The sequence below is a fragment of the Zonotrichia albicollis genome, chromosome 17, assembly GCF_047830755.1.
Source record: "Zonotrichia albicollis isolate bZonAlb1 chromosome 17, bZonAlb1.hap1, whole genome shotgun sequence".
Classification (NCBI taxonomy): Eukaryota; Metazoa; Chordata; class Aves; order Passeriformes; family Passerellidae; genus Zonotrichia; species Zonotrichia albicollis.
The window spans coordinates 4366405-4383775 of record NC_133835.1 but is presented as its reverse complement, the minus strand read 5'-3'; the positions used below and the strand labels follow the sequence as shown (position 1 = coordinate 4383775).

Genomic DNA, 17371 nt, shown 5'->3' with positions numbered 1-17371 from the left:
GTTTTTGATGCAGCCACCAGAAGAGCAGGACCCAGACAAGTTTCATCAGTAGACTGCAAATAAAACATCCAGGGAGGGAAAGTTTTACTCTTTTAGAGAGTGACTTAAAGGAACAAGACCAAATCAGCTGTCAATGCAGCCAAGGGAAACTGGGAGCAAAAAGAACTGGCTGCAAACTGGGTTTGCCTATTTTAACCACCCAGATAAGTAATTTCAGACCTTGGAGATTTCCTTCTTAACAAATATCAACTGACTCCAGGCTAAACAGTTTTGGGGTGAAAGGAAAGCAGATGGCACAATAAAGCAGAAGAGAGCTGTTCCACTTCCTCTCCCTTCTGCTTTATGGCTGAGTGTTTACAGGTACATGGGGCATTTGTTTGAAATTTGCAGAATTTTACTGTCACTGGCTATTTTTTCCTTTTTCTGTCTCCTAATTCCACACTTTATCACCTCAAACTCTCACCTATAAGCATTTTACGGCAGCTCTTCAAAGGATTGTGATGAAAACCTTTTGCTTCGCCACCAATCCTTCTCCAGCTATTCATTTCACTTGCAAAAGCAAAGAAAGCCCCAAATGAACCAGAAAAAGCCATTTCTTTACCTGGAGCCAGAGCTTGTCGTGCTGTGACCACTTTCCCCCGGCGATGCACTGGAAGGTGGCGTTCTGCCCCACGTTCACCTCCACGTTCTGCAGCCGCAGGAAATGCGGGGCTTTTCCTGACAAAAGAGGCACAGGATTGTAGCCATGGTATTTTCTGAAATATCCTTTCTTTCAGATTTTTTTTTCCTGAGAAGCCGGGAGGCCTCAGGAACAAAATGTAAACATTGATTATCTGCTGCTGTGGAATGCAACAGGTGCATCTGTGATTGGCCTCATGTGGTTGTTTCTAATTAATGGCAAATCACAGTCAGCTGGCTCAGACTCTGCCTGAGCCACAAGCTTTTGTTATCATTCTTTCTTTCTTTTTTATTCTTAGCTAGCCTTCTGATGAAATCCTTTCTTCTGTTCTTTTAGTATAGTTTTAATATAATACATATCATAAAATAATAAATCAGCCTTCTGAAACATGGAGTCAGATCCTCGTCTCTGCCCTCATCCTGGGACCCCTGTGAGCACGGTCACAGAGGATGGCAAGGGTAGAGCCAGGCAGGAACCACCCCTGCTGCACCCACCCAAGCACCCAGCAAAGCCTTTGCAAAAGTGGTTTTGCAAAACAAAGCCGCCCCTGGGTGTTGAACTGCTCCCTGTAGGGAGAAGTGGTGATGGAGCTGGGAAAAGGTGGCCTGGCACCTCTGAAAATACAGATTTGGATGAAATCACAAGTTCATGGTAACTGGCACAATTTCTTATTGCCTGCTATAAAGAGTAATTGAGTCATCTCTTTTCTTCACAAAACTATGTTTCTAAAAAGGTCAAAAAAAGTCAAATGCTTTTGTGCTTGTCAAGCATGACTGACCCAAACCCCATTTTCACATGAGTCTTTTATTCTTTTTTCTTTTCTTGACTATCAAATACGTCCTAGACCTTTAGAATAATGCTTCATCAATATCAAATCAGATTTTATGAAATATTCATCTAACTGACAGTATTGTATCACTGGCTTAGTTTAAGATCACTGATATCAATGTTTTGCTGACACTGAATTCAGCATTAGTTCAAAATTAAACCAGTGATATTAAAAATGCAGACATTGGGGTTTTTTCACAAAGAAACTAGATGAGAGGATTATCTTTTTGATTAAATATCAGACTGAGTTAAGTCTCTATTTAACTAAAAGTATAAACAAGATTACAAGAGCAAATGCAACACCTTTAGGTGAACTATGTTCTTGCAGAAAAAGGTTTGTGCATAATTTGAAAAATTGTAGTATGACACTGAAAAAACACCTAAAAAGGTCAGTGTTTTATATCTGCACATTTTCTAGCATGATTAGACACTGAAATACATGATTTCAGAGGACAATATAACCTCTCTTCTGTTGGAGCAAACAGCTTTAAAGGGAAGTGGGCATCTGTGGCTGTGCACGGCTGAAACTTGATGTGCAAGTGTTTGACACATGAGCAGAGAACACATGTTCATACACCATGTCAAATGTTTTTATCTGCTCCTGTGCCCCCTCCAGCACAGCTCACTGACAGCTCCTGAAGGACAGGGACAGGGACTCTGCACCGTCCTGCTTTCTGGGCAGCAGGGTTTGCATCAAGCTTTACTGGCAAACTCCCTCTGGGTGATATTCAGAACGTTCTACAGGGTATTTCAGGACAATTTTAATATTTGTGCCTGCAGCCTAAAGTGTGCAGCTATGAGTCAGCTACAAATCCAAAGCTGTGGAGTCCCATCAATGGCATCATTCTGGTCCTTGGGTGTGCCCAGCTTCTGGAGCAAGATGTGCTGTGATGGCAAGGACTCATTCACACAGAGCCAATGAGCTTTTAGCATAAGGAAAATGGTATTGCTTCACAGGACAAAGGAAAACAAGAGGCAGCACCAGCAATACATTTATTCTTCTGTATTACTGTGTCATTTCACTGCTTTTTGCTGACTGGTTTGCCTGCCTTTATCATCTGTGAAGGTAAAGCAGAAATGAAGAAATGAGACCAATGATTTCAGTCACCTCCAGGGCCAGCAGGAGCTTCACTGCCCCCGTGTTTTGATTTCCAACAATTGTAAAAGGAATCTGAGGGGCAAAGGCTGTGCAAGGGAAGGGAGCACGTGGGTGATGTTCACCCTGGTGACTGACACTGCTGAACAACAAAAGCAGCACTGGGAACCCGACAGGAGCAGCATTTACAGACACTGCAGAGAACTTCAGCTTGCAATGGGCTCTGTATGCTGGGGGTTGTAAACAGATTGAAAAAAAACCCAACCAACCAACTCTCTTTCAAACATTTTGTTGCTGAGTCACCAAGAGTGCATTTAATTTTAACAAGGACCTGTATATACTTGAAGAAATGGATTCAAAATCAGTTTACCTAATTAAGCAGGGATACAACACAGCATCCTGCCTAACTGCTTTAAATCCCATCATTTTCTTGTTGAGGCCCTGTCCCAGGGTTTGTTTAGTGGCCTCTATCCCAGGGAAGGGACCAGCAGTCACCCAGCACACTGTGGAAGGCACAGAGCATTTGGGGATTTGTCTGGATGCTGCCAGATATCAGCAACATCTGGTTAATACAGACTGTAAGTATTCCTTAATGAAGTAAATGCACCCAAAGGCCTGAGCAACGAGCACATGGTAAATACAAATATAATTTACTTAAGCAGCAATTAAGCATACTGCAGTTATCAGAAATGTCCTGTTAAACTTGAGCAGAACCATGTCTGTCACATTGAAAGGCAGATGTTCTTTGACATTCTGATCACAGCAAAAACAGTTTATTTCACTCCATCTACAAGATCCATCATTTTTTGTGAGCAGCTGTCACTGACTCACTGAAACCATGAGCCAGAAAGAGGGGGCTGTTAAAAAAGATCTTTAAATGGACCTGTACATTACATCCATAAAATATACAAAGTCCCCAAGCCCCACAAGAGGTGGGTAAAGGAACCAAATGAGTTCAGGCTCAAAGACTGAGGCACAATGTTTTTTAAACATAAAAAAGTAAATAAATCTCAGCTTATTGTTGTGTCTGCAAAAGAAGAAATGCAGCACTAACATTTTTGAATAGTGTAATGAACCTGCATTAGTTTCTATTCCTGTATAAGTGCAGTGTCTGAATAAGATTAATTTTTAATCTCTGCACAGCTTTCTGAGCAGATCTAATACATTGAAACCATCCAACCTTTGGGACAGGCCTCTTACCAAGGAAACACTGAAACAATTTGTTTGGTTGTTCTTTTCTAAAGGTATTATGAGAAGCATTTTAGATTGTTTTCCACAGCAGTAAGATTAAGAAACAATAAAACCATCAGTTTATTAGCAAGTAAAGAAGAGAGAATTCCACTAGCCATAAACTGAGAGCAGCTTTGCCTTTTGTACAGTTTGCAAAAATAGAAAATTAAGCAAGGCTGACTATCCTTAGGGGTCTTGGAGGGAGACAAGACATTTTAGTGCTGATCCAACTGGCTAAATCTCTCCTTGGGACACAAACTGTGGCCTACACCATGCTGGTACAGTCAGAAAAATAAAGAGTGCTCACTGCAGGGGTGGGCGAGGACTCTGACTTCATCCACAGCTATGTACCCAGGGTGTCCTTTCAAAGAGACAGACTCAAATATCACCTGAAATACAAAAGAAAAAAAATTATGAGAAAGAACATTTGCATCATCAATTTCAGCAGTCACCACATTCTGCTGTTATTCCAAGTCTGAGTCATTCAAGGCATTTTATTAACAATGGAGGGATACCAGGGCAATTCAGTGTGTGAGTGCAACACCAAATCTGATGGGGAAGCAAAACAAAGGATTAGAGCAACATTCAATAGGATTAAAGACAGCTCTGTGCATCTCTGATTTGGAAAAGCAATAAGTGTCCTGGGTATATGCATACACCTATATTCTTTTAAGCACTAGTCCAAGAACATTAGGTGGAAAAAAAAAATTGGTATCTTGCTCTCAGTATGCCTTGGAAAATTGCACAAAGCACTACACGCATCAGAATTATCTTCCTGAATAAGTGTCAATGCATTCTAGTAGTTTGTAACTTCTAATTCACTACTAGAACACAGAGTTAACTGTTTAAAACTGGTGTTCAACAGCTCTTTTTGTTCTAAATAAGAGCTGGCATTCCCAGCCTGTCACTGTTCAGCCTCTTCTTTATCTCCTTCATCAAAAGATTTAATACAGTAAAAGATTCAACTGTCCAAATATTGCCGTGGATGAAAATTGACCAGAAATATCCTTTCTAACTACAGAATTGCTGATGTTCATTTTTCTTTGCATTTGAGCTTCCAGAACATGGTATCTTATGTTTTCATGACTTGCTAAGATCTCTTCCTCCAATTTAAAACACAGTCAAAAGTGAGATCTCCTGAAATACATCCATAACTAAAAAAAAAGACATAAAAACGGGCAAAGACAAGTTAAGAAAAGCTTAGGTGCTAAAAATATGCAGAACCAAAGTTCTCCTCCAGAGGGGACTGGACAACAATTAGGCTGCCCAGGAAATACTAGGAAGAAGCAAGCCACTGGAAGATAAAGTAATCCAAAAACCATTAGCAAGTGTTTTGTGTTATCAAGGTCCTTGATAGGCTTTTAAGGGACTGTATAAAATAAGAGTATAAAATAGGAGTTTTTAGTATGGAAATTGTAATTACTTTAGCAATTAAATATCATTCATTATAAAAATTACATTTACTGGGAAGGTCATGCAAGGCTCTACTGCAACTCCCTTCAGACCTGAATTCAAGTGCAACATTTCAGCTACAAAACCTTATTTTGGTTTTACATTTGTGAAAAGTCATAAGCCACAACAAACTAATTCTCAATTATCTGCAAGTCAAGAATTTGCTAAGTTCTCCGAGGCACTGGCATCAGGTATGAGTGGATGGCAAAAGTAAGCACCAATACACAGAGAATTGGCTTTGGTTAATTACCAACATGTGCAGGGTCTCTAATACAGCACAGTCTGACTTAATAATAACCAACTCAGCCTCTAAAAAATCCCTGTCCACTGGTGCAGAATCCACTGAATAGAGGATTCCTCTCAATTCAAGCAATATTGTTAGACTATTTTATTCTGTTCTGCTTTACACTCAGATATTCCCAGCCCTTTCCCAGTTCAAACTTACACATTATTGTCTTTTTGTGTACTTTGAAGTATCTCATCCCTATCAAAGTGAGAAGCATGGAAGCACCTGAGCTTTCCTGAAAACTGGGAATTGAGCCTCAGCATGGGGAAAAGGCAGGAATAAATGTTTATGGGGCCCATTTCTGCAAATCTCATGCTCACTGTCCCTCATGTCCTTTTAAATCCAATTGGAAATGCAGCATGATGGTTGAGGCAGGCAATGCTTTGCAATTAATAATGCTTTGCATTTGAAGGACTCCACAGAAATTAACACAGCTGACAATACAAAGCATCACTCTTTAAAAAAGCATTCTTAAATGCTCCTGAGGTGTGCAAACACAAAGTCATTTCATGTTTCCCTCCCCCTGAACAAGCCCCCGTTGCAGCTGTGATTTACCAACAATGTCTGTGTTAGCAGCCTAGCCCAGCTCATCTGTTGTGCTACAGCACTTTTCTCCAGGCATGGATCAATAACATTCCTTGCTATACATCACAAAAACACCTTCCTGGCAGGCTCTAGTGCTGCCCTTGGTGCATTCTGGGACCGAGTTCATCCTTATGGCAAGCAGTAATTCAAGATTACACGTATTGCCTTTCTCCAAGAACCATTAGAGCTTTTCCTCGCTACGCTGGAAAACATTTGCAGGCTGAGAATCCAAGTACAAGTAACTCCAGGGTAGACATGATAAATCTCCCCACGTTTTTCTGTCTCAGCTAAGTGCTTCTGCAGCCAGATGACTCCCATGACCCTTGCACAGACCTCAAACACAACCTCTGGCAGCTGCTGTGGATCCCAGTTTTCCACTAGCCACGTCTCCAAAGTTCAAAGTACTTGACAAAGCCTTGGATCAGGGCAAAGAGCTTCAGATTGTTCTGCCTGGCTGAATTTTTGGTGCACATCCCAGTCCAGGATGGTGTGGTTTCTGTGCATCAGGAGGATAATTGACATTTTGCCTGATGCAGAGTTCAATATTTAGGGAAAATGTTGGTTTTGCATGGTCTTTTCAAAATACAGAACAGGCCGTCAGGCTTCTTGTGTGCAGAGAGTTCTCCAGGAATACAATTTTGATTTAAAGCTGACAAAGAAATGGCAAGTGTGAGGGTGCAGAGGCCCTGGCACAGGGTGCCCAGAGAGCTGTGGCTGCCCCTGGATCCCTGGCAGTACCCAAGGCCAGGCTGGACAGGGCTGGGAGCAGCCTGGGACAGTGGGAGGTGTCCCTACCATGGCAGGGGTGGGATGGGATGATCTTTGGGGTCCCTTCTAACCCAAGCCCTGCCAGGATTTTATTAAATAACACTGCAATGGCACATTCTAGATCATGAGTGTGAAAAACAAGACACTTGTCAAGCAGCAACACACCCAAGTTTCCTCCCACCTCTGGACTTATTTAGGCAGAAGTGCTACTTCAGGCTGGCAAATACCAATAATTTTCCTCTTTAATTTTTCAAGCTTCAAGTTCTCTTTTTTTTCCTTTTTACTTTTTCTTAAACCTTGCTTAAATGTAGAAACTCACAGGACTACAGACCACCAACAGGGTGATTTATAAATCAGAGGCTGAAATCAATCTACTAGACCCCCATAATATCCAGGGCAGATCTCAGATTTTAAAAGCCATGGTTAAGGATCAAAAATACAAGGATGACCAGAAGATATCCCTCGCACTCATCACAAATTTAAAGAGAATCCCCTTGCATCTTCTAGGAAGGAACTACTCCTGGGTAGGGACTGCTGCCTTCCAATCCATTCAGTTTTGTGCTTCAGTAGAAAATTCTTGTTTGATTTAAAGGATTCTTTTGCTCAAGAAAAGCAAACTTGACCTGCCAAAGTACTTGTAAAAGACCTAAGTGAGGCTCAGGAAGCCTCCTATTGATATATCTGAGAGCAGGATCCCTCTTAGTGTGAGATCAGACTGCCTTTTGCAGGTTTTTCAAGCACCGATTTTCTGGGTGAAAGATCATTTCTGTTATCTCTGTGGAGCACCAAGGATGAAGCAAATTCTGCTTCATGCTCAGGATCATGTTAATATGAATGGAGTAGGAGCACTCCAGTGTGCCTTCAGAACAGTCACAAGTTGTGCACTGCCCTTAAAACACCATTTTCCACACATTTGCATCTCTTTATCCTTCCCCCTCGCCCGCCTGGTGCACTCTGTGGATTCTGCTGGTATCCACAACTCTTTCAGAGGCAGAACATTAAAGCATCTTCCTCCAGCTCAGATTTTACAGACCTCCTACCCAGTTATTAGAAGCAAGAAAAAGAGAGGCTTTTCTACCTGCTGGTTTTTATACACAGACTATTTGCTGCCTTTTCATAGTTCACTCTATCCCGGTGCCTGTCTCACTCATGGCTTTTATTAGTATCACATGGACATCAAATCTCCTGCAAGGTTTAGGATGCAATTACCTCCCAGGCTTTTTTTTTTTTTTTTTTTTTTTGGAGTGTGTATTGAATATAAAACAAGACAAAACTACCCCTTCAACCAGTAAAAAGCAGTATGTGAGTCCATTGTGCGTGAACAATCTAACTGAAATTAAAACAATGGCTGCAAATTTGCCACATGAATTTTGAAGCAGACAACTAATAAGTTGGTGTAAAACTAATATAACTAAAAAATAGTGTAGCCATTACATTCCTTGGCTTTGTCCTTGTCTAAAAAGAAATTATCTTCTGACAGAATAAATAAAGCTGAGCTAGAAAGAGAAGGAGCTGAGGATCTAGTGAAGAATATCTACATATGATATGGTACAAGAATTTATTAGTACCCTACGACCTTACACCCCTTATATAGGCACAAGATGCAAAGCCAAGACAAAAAATGTTCCTTCTTATGGAACCAAGGTCCAAAATTAATCCAGGGAGATTTATACGAAGTATAGATATATATCTAGAAACTGTTTTGTTTACAGTCACACAGTGCCATGGAAAGTGCCAATGCAAGTGGCAATTTCACCACAAGTGGCTCTTGTCAATAATTGCCTCCCATCCATCAGTGTAGCCTGCCAAAAACTAAAGAAAAAAGTGAGGAGGGAAGAAATAGTCAAGCTGCCTATATATCCATTATAGAACAACTTATTCTGAGGGGAAAATTCAGGGAGGGAGGCGCCAATTATCAAAACTAACAACGGAGAGAGAGGGGAAAATATCACAAACCCCTACCTGGTAAAAATGTGGCCAGAAGGTGCTGATGGCCAGCTCAGCCTTCACCCAGCCCTCGGTCACCACTCCTGACACGTTCCAGATGGGGTTGCCCTGGGGGCCCCCGTTGACCTTGACGTAGACATTGAGGGAGCCGGGGCTGGAGCGGTCGCGGCTGGACAGGTAATAGTGGAAATCAATGCAGTGCGTGTCATTCTCCTTCAGAGTGGGCAGCAGCAGGTGAGCTTTCTGCCCTGATGCTCTCCCAGAGCTGTTCACCATCATGAAGGAGCCTGCAGGGCAAAGGGAAAAGAGAACAGAGTGGGTTTGGTTGGATTTTTAGGTGTAAGCAGCTCCATTTGAAAATTCAGCCTTTTACCACCCACAAAACAAACCTTCCTCTGAGGGAAGCAGCTGTTTGGAGCCAGTTGTTAGGGAGAGAAAGGATATTAAAATTGCAGGGTATATACACCAGTAGATTCAGGGCTAGCAAGAACCACTTTAATTAAATAACTTGCAAATCAAAACAGAAATGCTGGCTTGCTTGTATTATTTTATCACCTTGTGATCACACAGTCACTCTAAACAAAAGCACGTTCCCACTTCAAGCAACAATCAGGTTCTCCTGCTGCACACCATGCCCCAAAGGCACATTCAATAACAGGTAACAAGTGACAGGATGAGAGGAAACAGCCTCAAGTTGCACAGGGAAAGTTTAGATTGGATATTAGGGGAAAAATCTTCATAGGAAGTGTTGGAAAGCACTGGAATGGAATGAGGAGCAACCATCCCTGCAAGTTTTCAAGAAATGTGTGTATGTGGTGCTTGAGGATGTGGTTTAGTGGTGAGCATGGTGTTTGGTTGATGGTTGATTTGATTATCTATAAAAGTAATTTCCGACCTTAACAATTCTATGATTCAACACAAAAACTACAACAGAGCAAGCTCTCTGCTGATATTTGACTGCATCAACCAATACCCTTAATTCCAGTCCATATTTGTGAACCCTGGCACCTGAATATTTGAAGGTCATGTTAAGAAAACCCCAATTTTCAGAGCCCAACCAAGTGAGGGATGTTGACAGAACAGCAACATCTTTACTTGTAATAATGCAACAGGACAATAATTCATGTGGGAGGGAAGGGTAGGCTGAATTTAGGGAGGGAAATGTATACTGAGGCAATTTATGAGTTTGTTAACCTGGAAGTCTGCATCATATTAACTGTGGCACTCAATGTTGAACTCACATTTGGATTCATCAAGCAGTTATTTTATAGCACATTGTGTCTCCACTCATCTCCTCACAGATGCATCAAGGTGACAAATGTCAGCAATAAGGGAGAACATGATGAGAGTTATTTGATTCAATTCTGGTTACAGGATCTCCTTTATGTGGGTGCAGACACTCACACTCAGAACTGAAGAAAACACTGGCGTGGGGAAGGGGGAATCTGTGTGTCAGCAGGCAGGCATGATAATTTTTAATCAAACACAGCCCTCTTGACACTCCTGGCTCTGATGCTGCTGCCAAGCCACACTGCAGATGTGTTTGTGTGCTGGCCTCTTGCAGTTCACAGAAGATTGAGTTTGAAAAGCCCTGCCTCACTTCTGACCTATTGACTTTCCCTTTTCCTCACCACAGCACGTGACTCAGATGAGCCAGGCAAACATTTGGATCAATTCTGTGCTGTGAACAGTCATATTATGAATTTGTAACAGCTACAAGCAACTTTCTCTCAGAAAACTTTTCCCCCTGTGTTTATATGATATATGCTCATTTTGTAAAGGAATAACAGGAGGAAGTCAATTAAAAAAAAAAGTATTAAAGTTACACACTCTAAAGACCTTGGGAAATTCCAGTGCAATGCAAGAACAGCTGGAGAAGAGGAAGAGACTCTAAGAAAATTTATAGGCAAGATGGTCTCTGGCAATGCTGCCTTTCAGTGAAAATGAAGGAAAAACAAAAAACAAAATGGTCCCAAGTCAAGAAATTTCAGATTCTCTGAAAGAACTTGGAGAAATGTTAGAGCTGAATCCAAACTTCCTGGTTTCAGTCTAAAAATTAGGGTCCTGACAAATGCCCATTGCTGATGTAACTCTGCCCCCAGTCAACCATAAAATACTCTCCTTCAGCATGCAACGTATACACACTACTCTTAAAAACCTACTCAAATAAACTTTTGAGGAACAAACTTTTGAAATTTGGGTTCAGTTCCTATGAGCTGAGAACATTTATTTTCAGCAAGCACAGGTGCCAGCAGGCCTGGAGAGGCAGCCCAGGCTGTCAGCTGAGGGAGCAGCCTGGGATCCTGACCCAGCCAGGCCTGGGCAGGCTGAGTGGGACACCCAGACCCACCAGGGCTGGAGCTGGGACACCCAGATCCTCCCTCTGCTCTGCAGCCAGGGTGGCAGAGCTGGGGGGGTTCACCTGGGGAAGACAAGGTTCCAGAGAGACCTTAAAGCACCTTCCAGTGCCTAAAGGGGCTCCATGAGAGCTGGAGAGGGATGTGGGACAAGGGATGGAGGGCCGGGATAAGAGGGAATGGCTTTAAGCTGAAGGAGGGGGGATTTAGATTGGAAATTGGGCAGGAATTGTTCCCTGTGAAGGTGCTGAGGCCCTGGCACAGATTTGGAGCTACTCAACCAGGAGAAGAAAAGGTCCTGGGTAAACCTTAGAACCCCTTTCAGAACCCAAAGGGGTTCCAAGAGAGGGGCACAGGAAAGGGTCCTGTGAACAGGGGGAATAGTTTTAAACTGCCAGAGGGCAGAGTTAGATGGGATTTTAGGAGCAAATCCCTCCCTGTGAGGGTGGGCAGGCCCTGGCACAGGGTGCCCCTGGATCCCTGGCAGTGCCCAAGGCCAGGCTGGACAGGGCTGGGAGCAGCCTGGGATGGTGGAAGGTGCCCCAGGGGACTGAACTGGCTTTAAGGCCCCTCCCAACCCAGCTCAACCCACTGTGGGATTCCAGGACCTCTGTCAGTACAGAGCTGCAAGAATCACTCTTCTGCAGAGAATTTGGGAGGGAAGACCATGCAAAACCACAGAGTAAGGGTGGCAAGGTCTGCAGGAGTCCAGCAGCTGCTGTGGAAGGCTCTGCCTGAGGCATTTCACTGGAGTACAGGGCAGACAAGCTCTCCATGTGCCACATCCCACCCTGGGGGGAGGCAGGTGCAGCCCAGAATCACTCCAAGAAAAAGCAGAGCTCCTGCACATTCACAAGGGTTTGACCAAGGGCCACCCACACTGAGGAAGCACCCAGGAAAAGGGATTTTTACACCATAATTGATTGCACAGAATTCCAGGCCATGCCTCTCAACTTTTCGCTTTTTAATTTGGACACTACGTGAATTATCCTGCCCTAAAGAACTGCTCTGATCTGTGCTGTGTCTAACACAATGCAGCCCCGAACTGCACTGGGGGAGGGAAGTGCTTCAATGACAGCAAAGTTAGGGAGTATTTCACTTTTACAGATCCATGTATAAAAATAATGAGCTTTCCTCTGGGAGAAAAAATATCAGCTTTTATAAAAAAGTTCCAAGCAATAATTGCAATTTTATTTTTTGCCACCCACAAAATAATGAATCACAAGCTATTCATGGCCTTTTGTGCAAGTGCTGACAGTTCTGGGGAGAGTGGGGAACCTGAATCCAGCAACTGACAACACCAACAAGAATACCTATCCACCGAAAAGCACTTATCAAAATAATTTGTCTTAATTACTAAAAAAATAACCTAGCAAACTAATGTCATGGATAAATTATTCCCAGCTTCCTATTTATAATATATGATTTTGTTTAATACAATATGCGCAGAGATACAGGAGGAAATCCTATAAGAAGCACAACTTTATCAAGTCCTGATAAGGGGTATTATTTTATGACAATGGAAAAGATGAAAAATATCCACTTATACAGCCATCTCTGCCAGAGAAAAGAACTCACACCTTGTTTAAAGGGATTTGGGATTTGTTCCCTAGGAACTCTACCACAATTCCTTTCTTTCTGCAGAGCCTTGGAGTGACAGCTTCCCCACAAACCCTTCCCTGGGATATCCCAGGCACAGCTCACCCCACAGGATCCAGAGAAAAACCTCAAACCTGGCAATGCTAGGGGCTGAAAACATGTAATTCCATCAAGGTAATCACTGATGTAAACTATATATATATATATATATATATATATATATAAAATTTTATATATTATAAATATATAAATATAATAATATTTGATATAAAAGTCAACTGTGAATAAATGATAACCAATATCCTGTAAATTGACTCCAAATAGACTTTTTTTCCTTTTTTTTTTTTCCTTTTTCTTTTTATAGTGTGAATTTGAACATGTATCCTGTTCTCCAGGACTTTCACAAAATTGCTCTTCATGCTCCAAGATCAACAGATGAGATCCATGCTCCTATTTACAAATTTCCAAATTTGTCTATGGAACTTGTGTGGGCAAGATCCATCACTTAGGAGTAGGTGAGAGATCATGAAAACAGCTCCCACCAGGAGAAAATAAATAAAAGACAAGTCAGCCTTTTAAAGACAAATGTGGTTTTCCTCATTATCCTTAATGAAAATTGACATATTGTGATTTAGGGTCTGACAGCCTTCTTTAGGCTGAGCACAGAGCTGAAGCTGATGGGACTTATTCTCAATTTATGGGCCTATGTGTGCAAATAAAAGAGATACAATCTGCTCTGGCACCAACAAATCACTTGTCACAGTTTTCACTCATACAAAGGACTAAGGAATGAATTAACATGTCACAAATGGAAATTATTGACTAATAGATGACTGAAAGCCTCCTGACTGTCTCCAGGCAAGAGTATGAATAAAACAAAAGGTATCTTGGAGAAACTCTTGTTTAGACTGTTGCATATCCAATTGGGGGAAAAAAGAAACTAAAATATTATTGAGTTTCACTGTTTTGTTTACTTCCTTACAAAGTTCAAGTTTCCAATACTACACTAAAATGAAAAAATAAATGAAATTTGGACAAAAAAATTATATATGCTGGATAAAAGTTCTTTTTTATGTTTATTTGACAGAGAAGTATAAGTTCATTCAAGCAAATTGAGCGTAAGGTCAATTAAACATGGTGTTCTTGGATCAACAGGTTATATGAATTAATATGGCTGGTTTTATCCTGACTATGTAAAAATGAATGTGTTATGCTCACATCAGTCAGAAGCAAGAAGGACAGGGAGACTGTAAATAAATTCATTTTCAAAAATCCTTTCCAACGGCAGCAACATAAAACGCCACTCTCTCCTAGTTATTAAACATACCACTGAAAATTGGGGAATTAAACCATGAAGTGCTCTCTAGCTGGCCATAAATTTCAATTTTTCCCCTGCTTGGTGGATAATGATGCCTTGATAAGCGTCCTATTATTGATGCATCTGCAGCCCCGCTCCCGTTTGCGGAGCCGAAACGCCGCTCTGCAGCAGATGGTGGCTATTGTGTTTACACATCAGCACTTTATGTTTGCCTTCCCTCACGTCTGCAGTAAAGAGAAGGCTGTAATTGAGTTTTTAATGGCTTTGCACATTGTTCATTAAGTTTACACGAGTGTGCTCTGACAAATGGCAGCTGAAGGAACGCGGAGCCGCCGGCAGCACCCGGCAGACCTTGGCTGGTGCTGTCTCACTGCTGGCTTTGAAGAGCTGGGCTGCTTCAAAAGTCAAATTACAGCAACCAGGAAAGACTTGAAAAAGAAGCTGTCAAAATGCTCCGCTGCAAAATGAGGCTTCTAAAAGCCTGAGCGCCAAACCCAGGTGTACGGTGTTGTTCTAAAGAGCAGACTCTTCCTGACATGAAGATGCAGGTTTGCAGCAGGTGCACCAGCCTGTTTTGAGACACAGTTGTGTTTATTGCCAGAGAACAACTCTATATCCCAGAAAGTGAGTCTGACACCTGTCCTTGTTAAGGCAGAACAAAGCAACGTGGGATAATGTGGGCTGAAGGGGCCTCAGGCCAAGGCCCTGCTCAAAGCAGGATCAGCCCTGAGCTCACCACTGAGCCTTCCACGCCTCCCCTGAGCATTGCCCATCCCCAACCTCCTCCACTGCTTGACTACCCTCATATTTTTTCCTCTTTTGTTCAGCCCAAAACCTCTCATTTCCAGTTAGATCCTCTGTCTCTCATCCTCCAGGCACCTGCTGTGGTACAAACTAACTCAGTGCTCCCGATCTCCTCCTGGCAGGAAAGGATTTGTGAGGTGAGGCTTTGCTTTGCAGTGACGTTGGCAAGGGGGGCTATTTACAGACACAAATGAGATGGGGCTGCTGTGGAAAGCTCCTCAATCTGTTTAATTTTCAGCATCAGTGTCATTACATGGCTATGACAACGGGAAGATGCCACCAGCTCACAATCCAGTCAGCAGGCCAAAAAACTTAATGTTACAACTCACTTTATAAGCTTCTTGACCAATCACACAAAGCAAAAGCACATTGACAGTAGCTCTATCCAATCACCATAAGCACATGTACCTTTGGTTAAAACAATGCTTGCTCATTTCAAATACAATACCTGCTTGTAAGCTTTAAAGCACAATGCACAGAGCTCCATTATTAAGCTTCAAACTTCCTAATGTCTCACTAGATAAACTTTTCTGTAGCTTAGGGAGTTATTCAAGACAAGCGTTAATACACAGATCATTGTTCTACTTGTCCTTGCTTTTCTACTTTTCAAATAATTTTTCTGCTGACCAATCTCATGGCTGCTGCTTAGCTCTAATCACAGTTCTGCTGTATCTGAGCCCTGCCTTTTGCAGCTTTCCCCAAAACCTTCCAATTTCCCCTCTAATTTTGTGGATTCCCACATTGCAGGAGTGCTCTGACCCTTTCCCAGTGTCCCATTCCCAGGGTCACTTCACTACCTCCTACACTGAGAGCATGGGAGTCTTTCCCTTTTTCCATCCCTTTATCACAGGGATGTGCAGAAGCTCAGATCAGAGCAAGGAGTCTCTCTGAACTACCTTCAAGTCACTCTGAAGGTCACAGAAAAGACCCTGAACACTCCATATGTTAAGTATGACAAAATATGTTTGTGGTCAGCACAACAAAATTCCATCTACCTCCACAGTTGGTTTCCAGCAGTGGCAAAGCAGCTGCTTTAAGCAGACTATAAGAATTCTTCACAGGGTGCTGTGAAGAAGAATTTACCATTCCAATCCTCTGACAATCAGTAATATAAAGATTTTTTTGAAGTCGAGAGCTGCATTAACCCCATTTATTAATTAGCCACAGAATGATCTTTCTCTATCATTTTTGTTGAGTTAGGAATAAGACTCTGTCAATGAGCTCTGGAGTTTGATTATACATTGTGCTGGGGAAAATAAGTGAATATTTCCAAGCACTTTAAGATTCTGTAACTTGAATTGTAGTTATTTTACAAAATTTATGATTACCTACCTGCTGCACACTTCCCACATTTTTACATTCAGTTTTCTGTATAACACTGAAAAAGGCTCAGAAATCTCTTCCCCTCACTGATGTACTACAGACAGCAGCGTTTGTACAAACCCAGGAATTCTAAATCTCATAAGCACATCCCTTTTCCATGTATTAGGGCAAAATCAAACCCATGGGGTTTAATTCTTAAATGTGAGTCATACTGAATTAATTTAGCTGTGAAATTGTTTGATTCGCTGATAAATATGAATATAAATGGCAATGAGTTCAGTATCATTCATGAGGACAATTCATTCACTTGGGAAATAGTTGGATAATAGGGAAGAATTTTTTAAAGAGACAGTCTGTTGCTTGTAAAAAGCTTTTCTTCTGAAAATGAATGTTATTAAAAGTATTATGATTTTGGGAGATTTTTGTAAGAAAAATCTCAGAACGAGACTGACCTCATATTACCTCAAATATGTGCTGTAGACATTTAAAGTAAAGAGTGTGACATACACACTTCCCCAGTTGTCCCTGAGAGATGAAGTGTGGCAAAAGTGGGTCTGCTTTGCCCATTTCCAAAAGGCCTGGGGAGGGGAGAAGCTTGCAACGCCTTTGCTTTATACATGAAACCAAATAATTCTGGGCCTATGCTCAGAATTAGGAAAAGCAGGTTTCCCCCAGGTCCATAACTGCCAGCTGCACGCTTTTCCACTGATTCCTCGGCCTGAGCCACGGAATGACTGAGCCATGCAGGACTGCAGCTTTTCAGTGTGTGCCCAGATACTGCTACCCATAAAACACGAGCGCTTTGTTATCAAACTACACTCCTCTTACAAATGCTGCCCAAAGCCTGAATCGCGGTGACCCACAGACACTGAAAGATGTTCACAACCCAGAATTGATGTCTTATGAAGGCTGCACCCAAGATGAACCAAAATTGTCCCAAAATGCTCAACCAGGCACGGGGTCTCTCACTGTGATCAGTTCTGCTCCATTTGCACCTTGCAGTTCATTGTCCCATTCCAGCTTTAGCCCAGGCAGTCCCACCCTGCTTGTTTTCCTCTCTCCAGCCCACGGTGTTTGTGCTCTTGGGCTGAGATTTGGA

General features: G+C 42.1%; 1 protein-coding gene across 11 annotated transcripts in view; it reads right to left on the bottom strand.

Annotated features, from left to right (window-relative positions):
* The window catches only part of PTPRT (protein tyrosine phosphatase receptor type T), a 477859-nt gene that overhangs the window by 286385 nt on the left and 174103 nt on the right, over positions 1–17371 (bottom strand). For all 11 annotated transcript variants that reach the window (XM_074553619.1, XM_074553620.1, XM_074553627.1 and 8 more), the window contains exons 3-5: positions 8887–9158; positions 4141–4222; positions 602–717 (exon numbers count right to left, since the gene is read on the bottom strand). In XM_074553619.1, coding sequence (XP_074409720.1) covers positions 602–717; positions 4141–4222; positions 8887–9158 — 470 coding nt within the window. The remainder of the gene's footprint in view (positions 1–601; positions 718–4140; positions 4223–8886; positions 9159–17371) is intronic.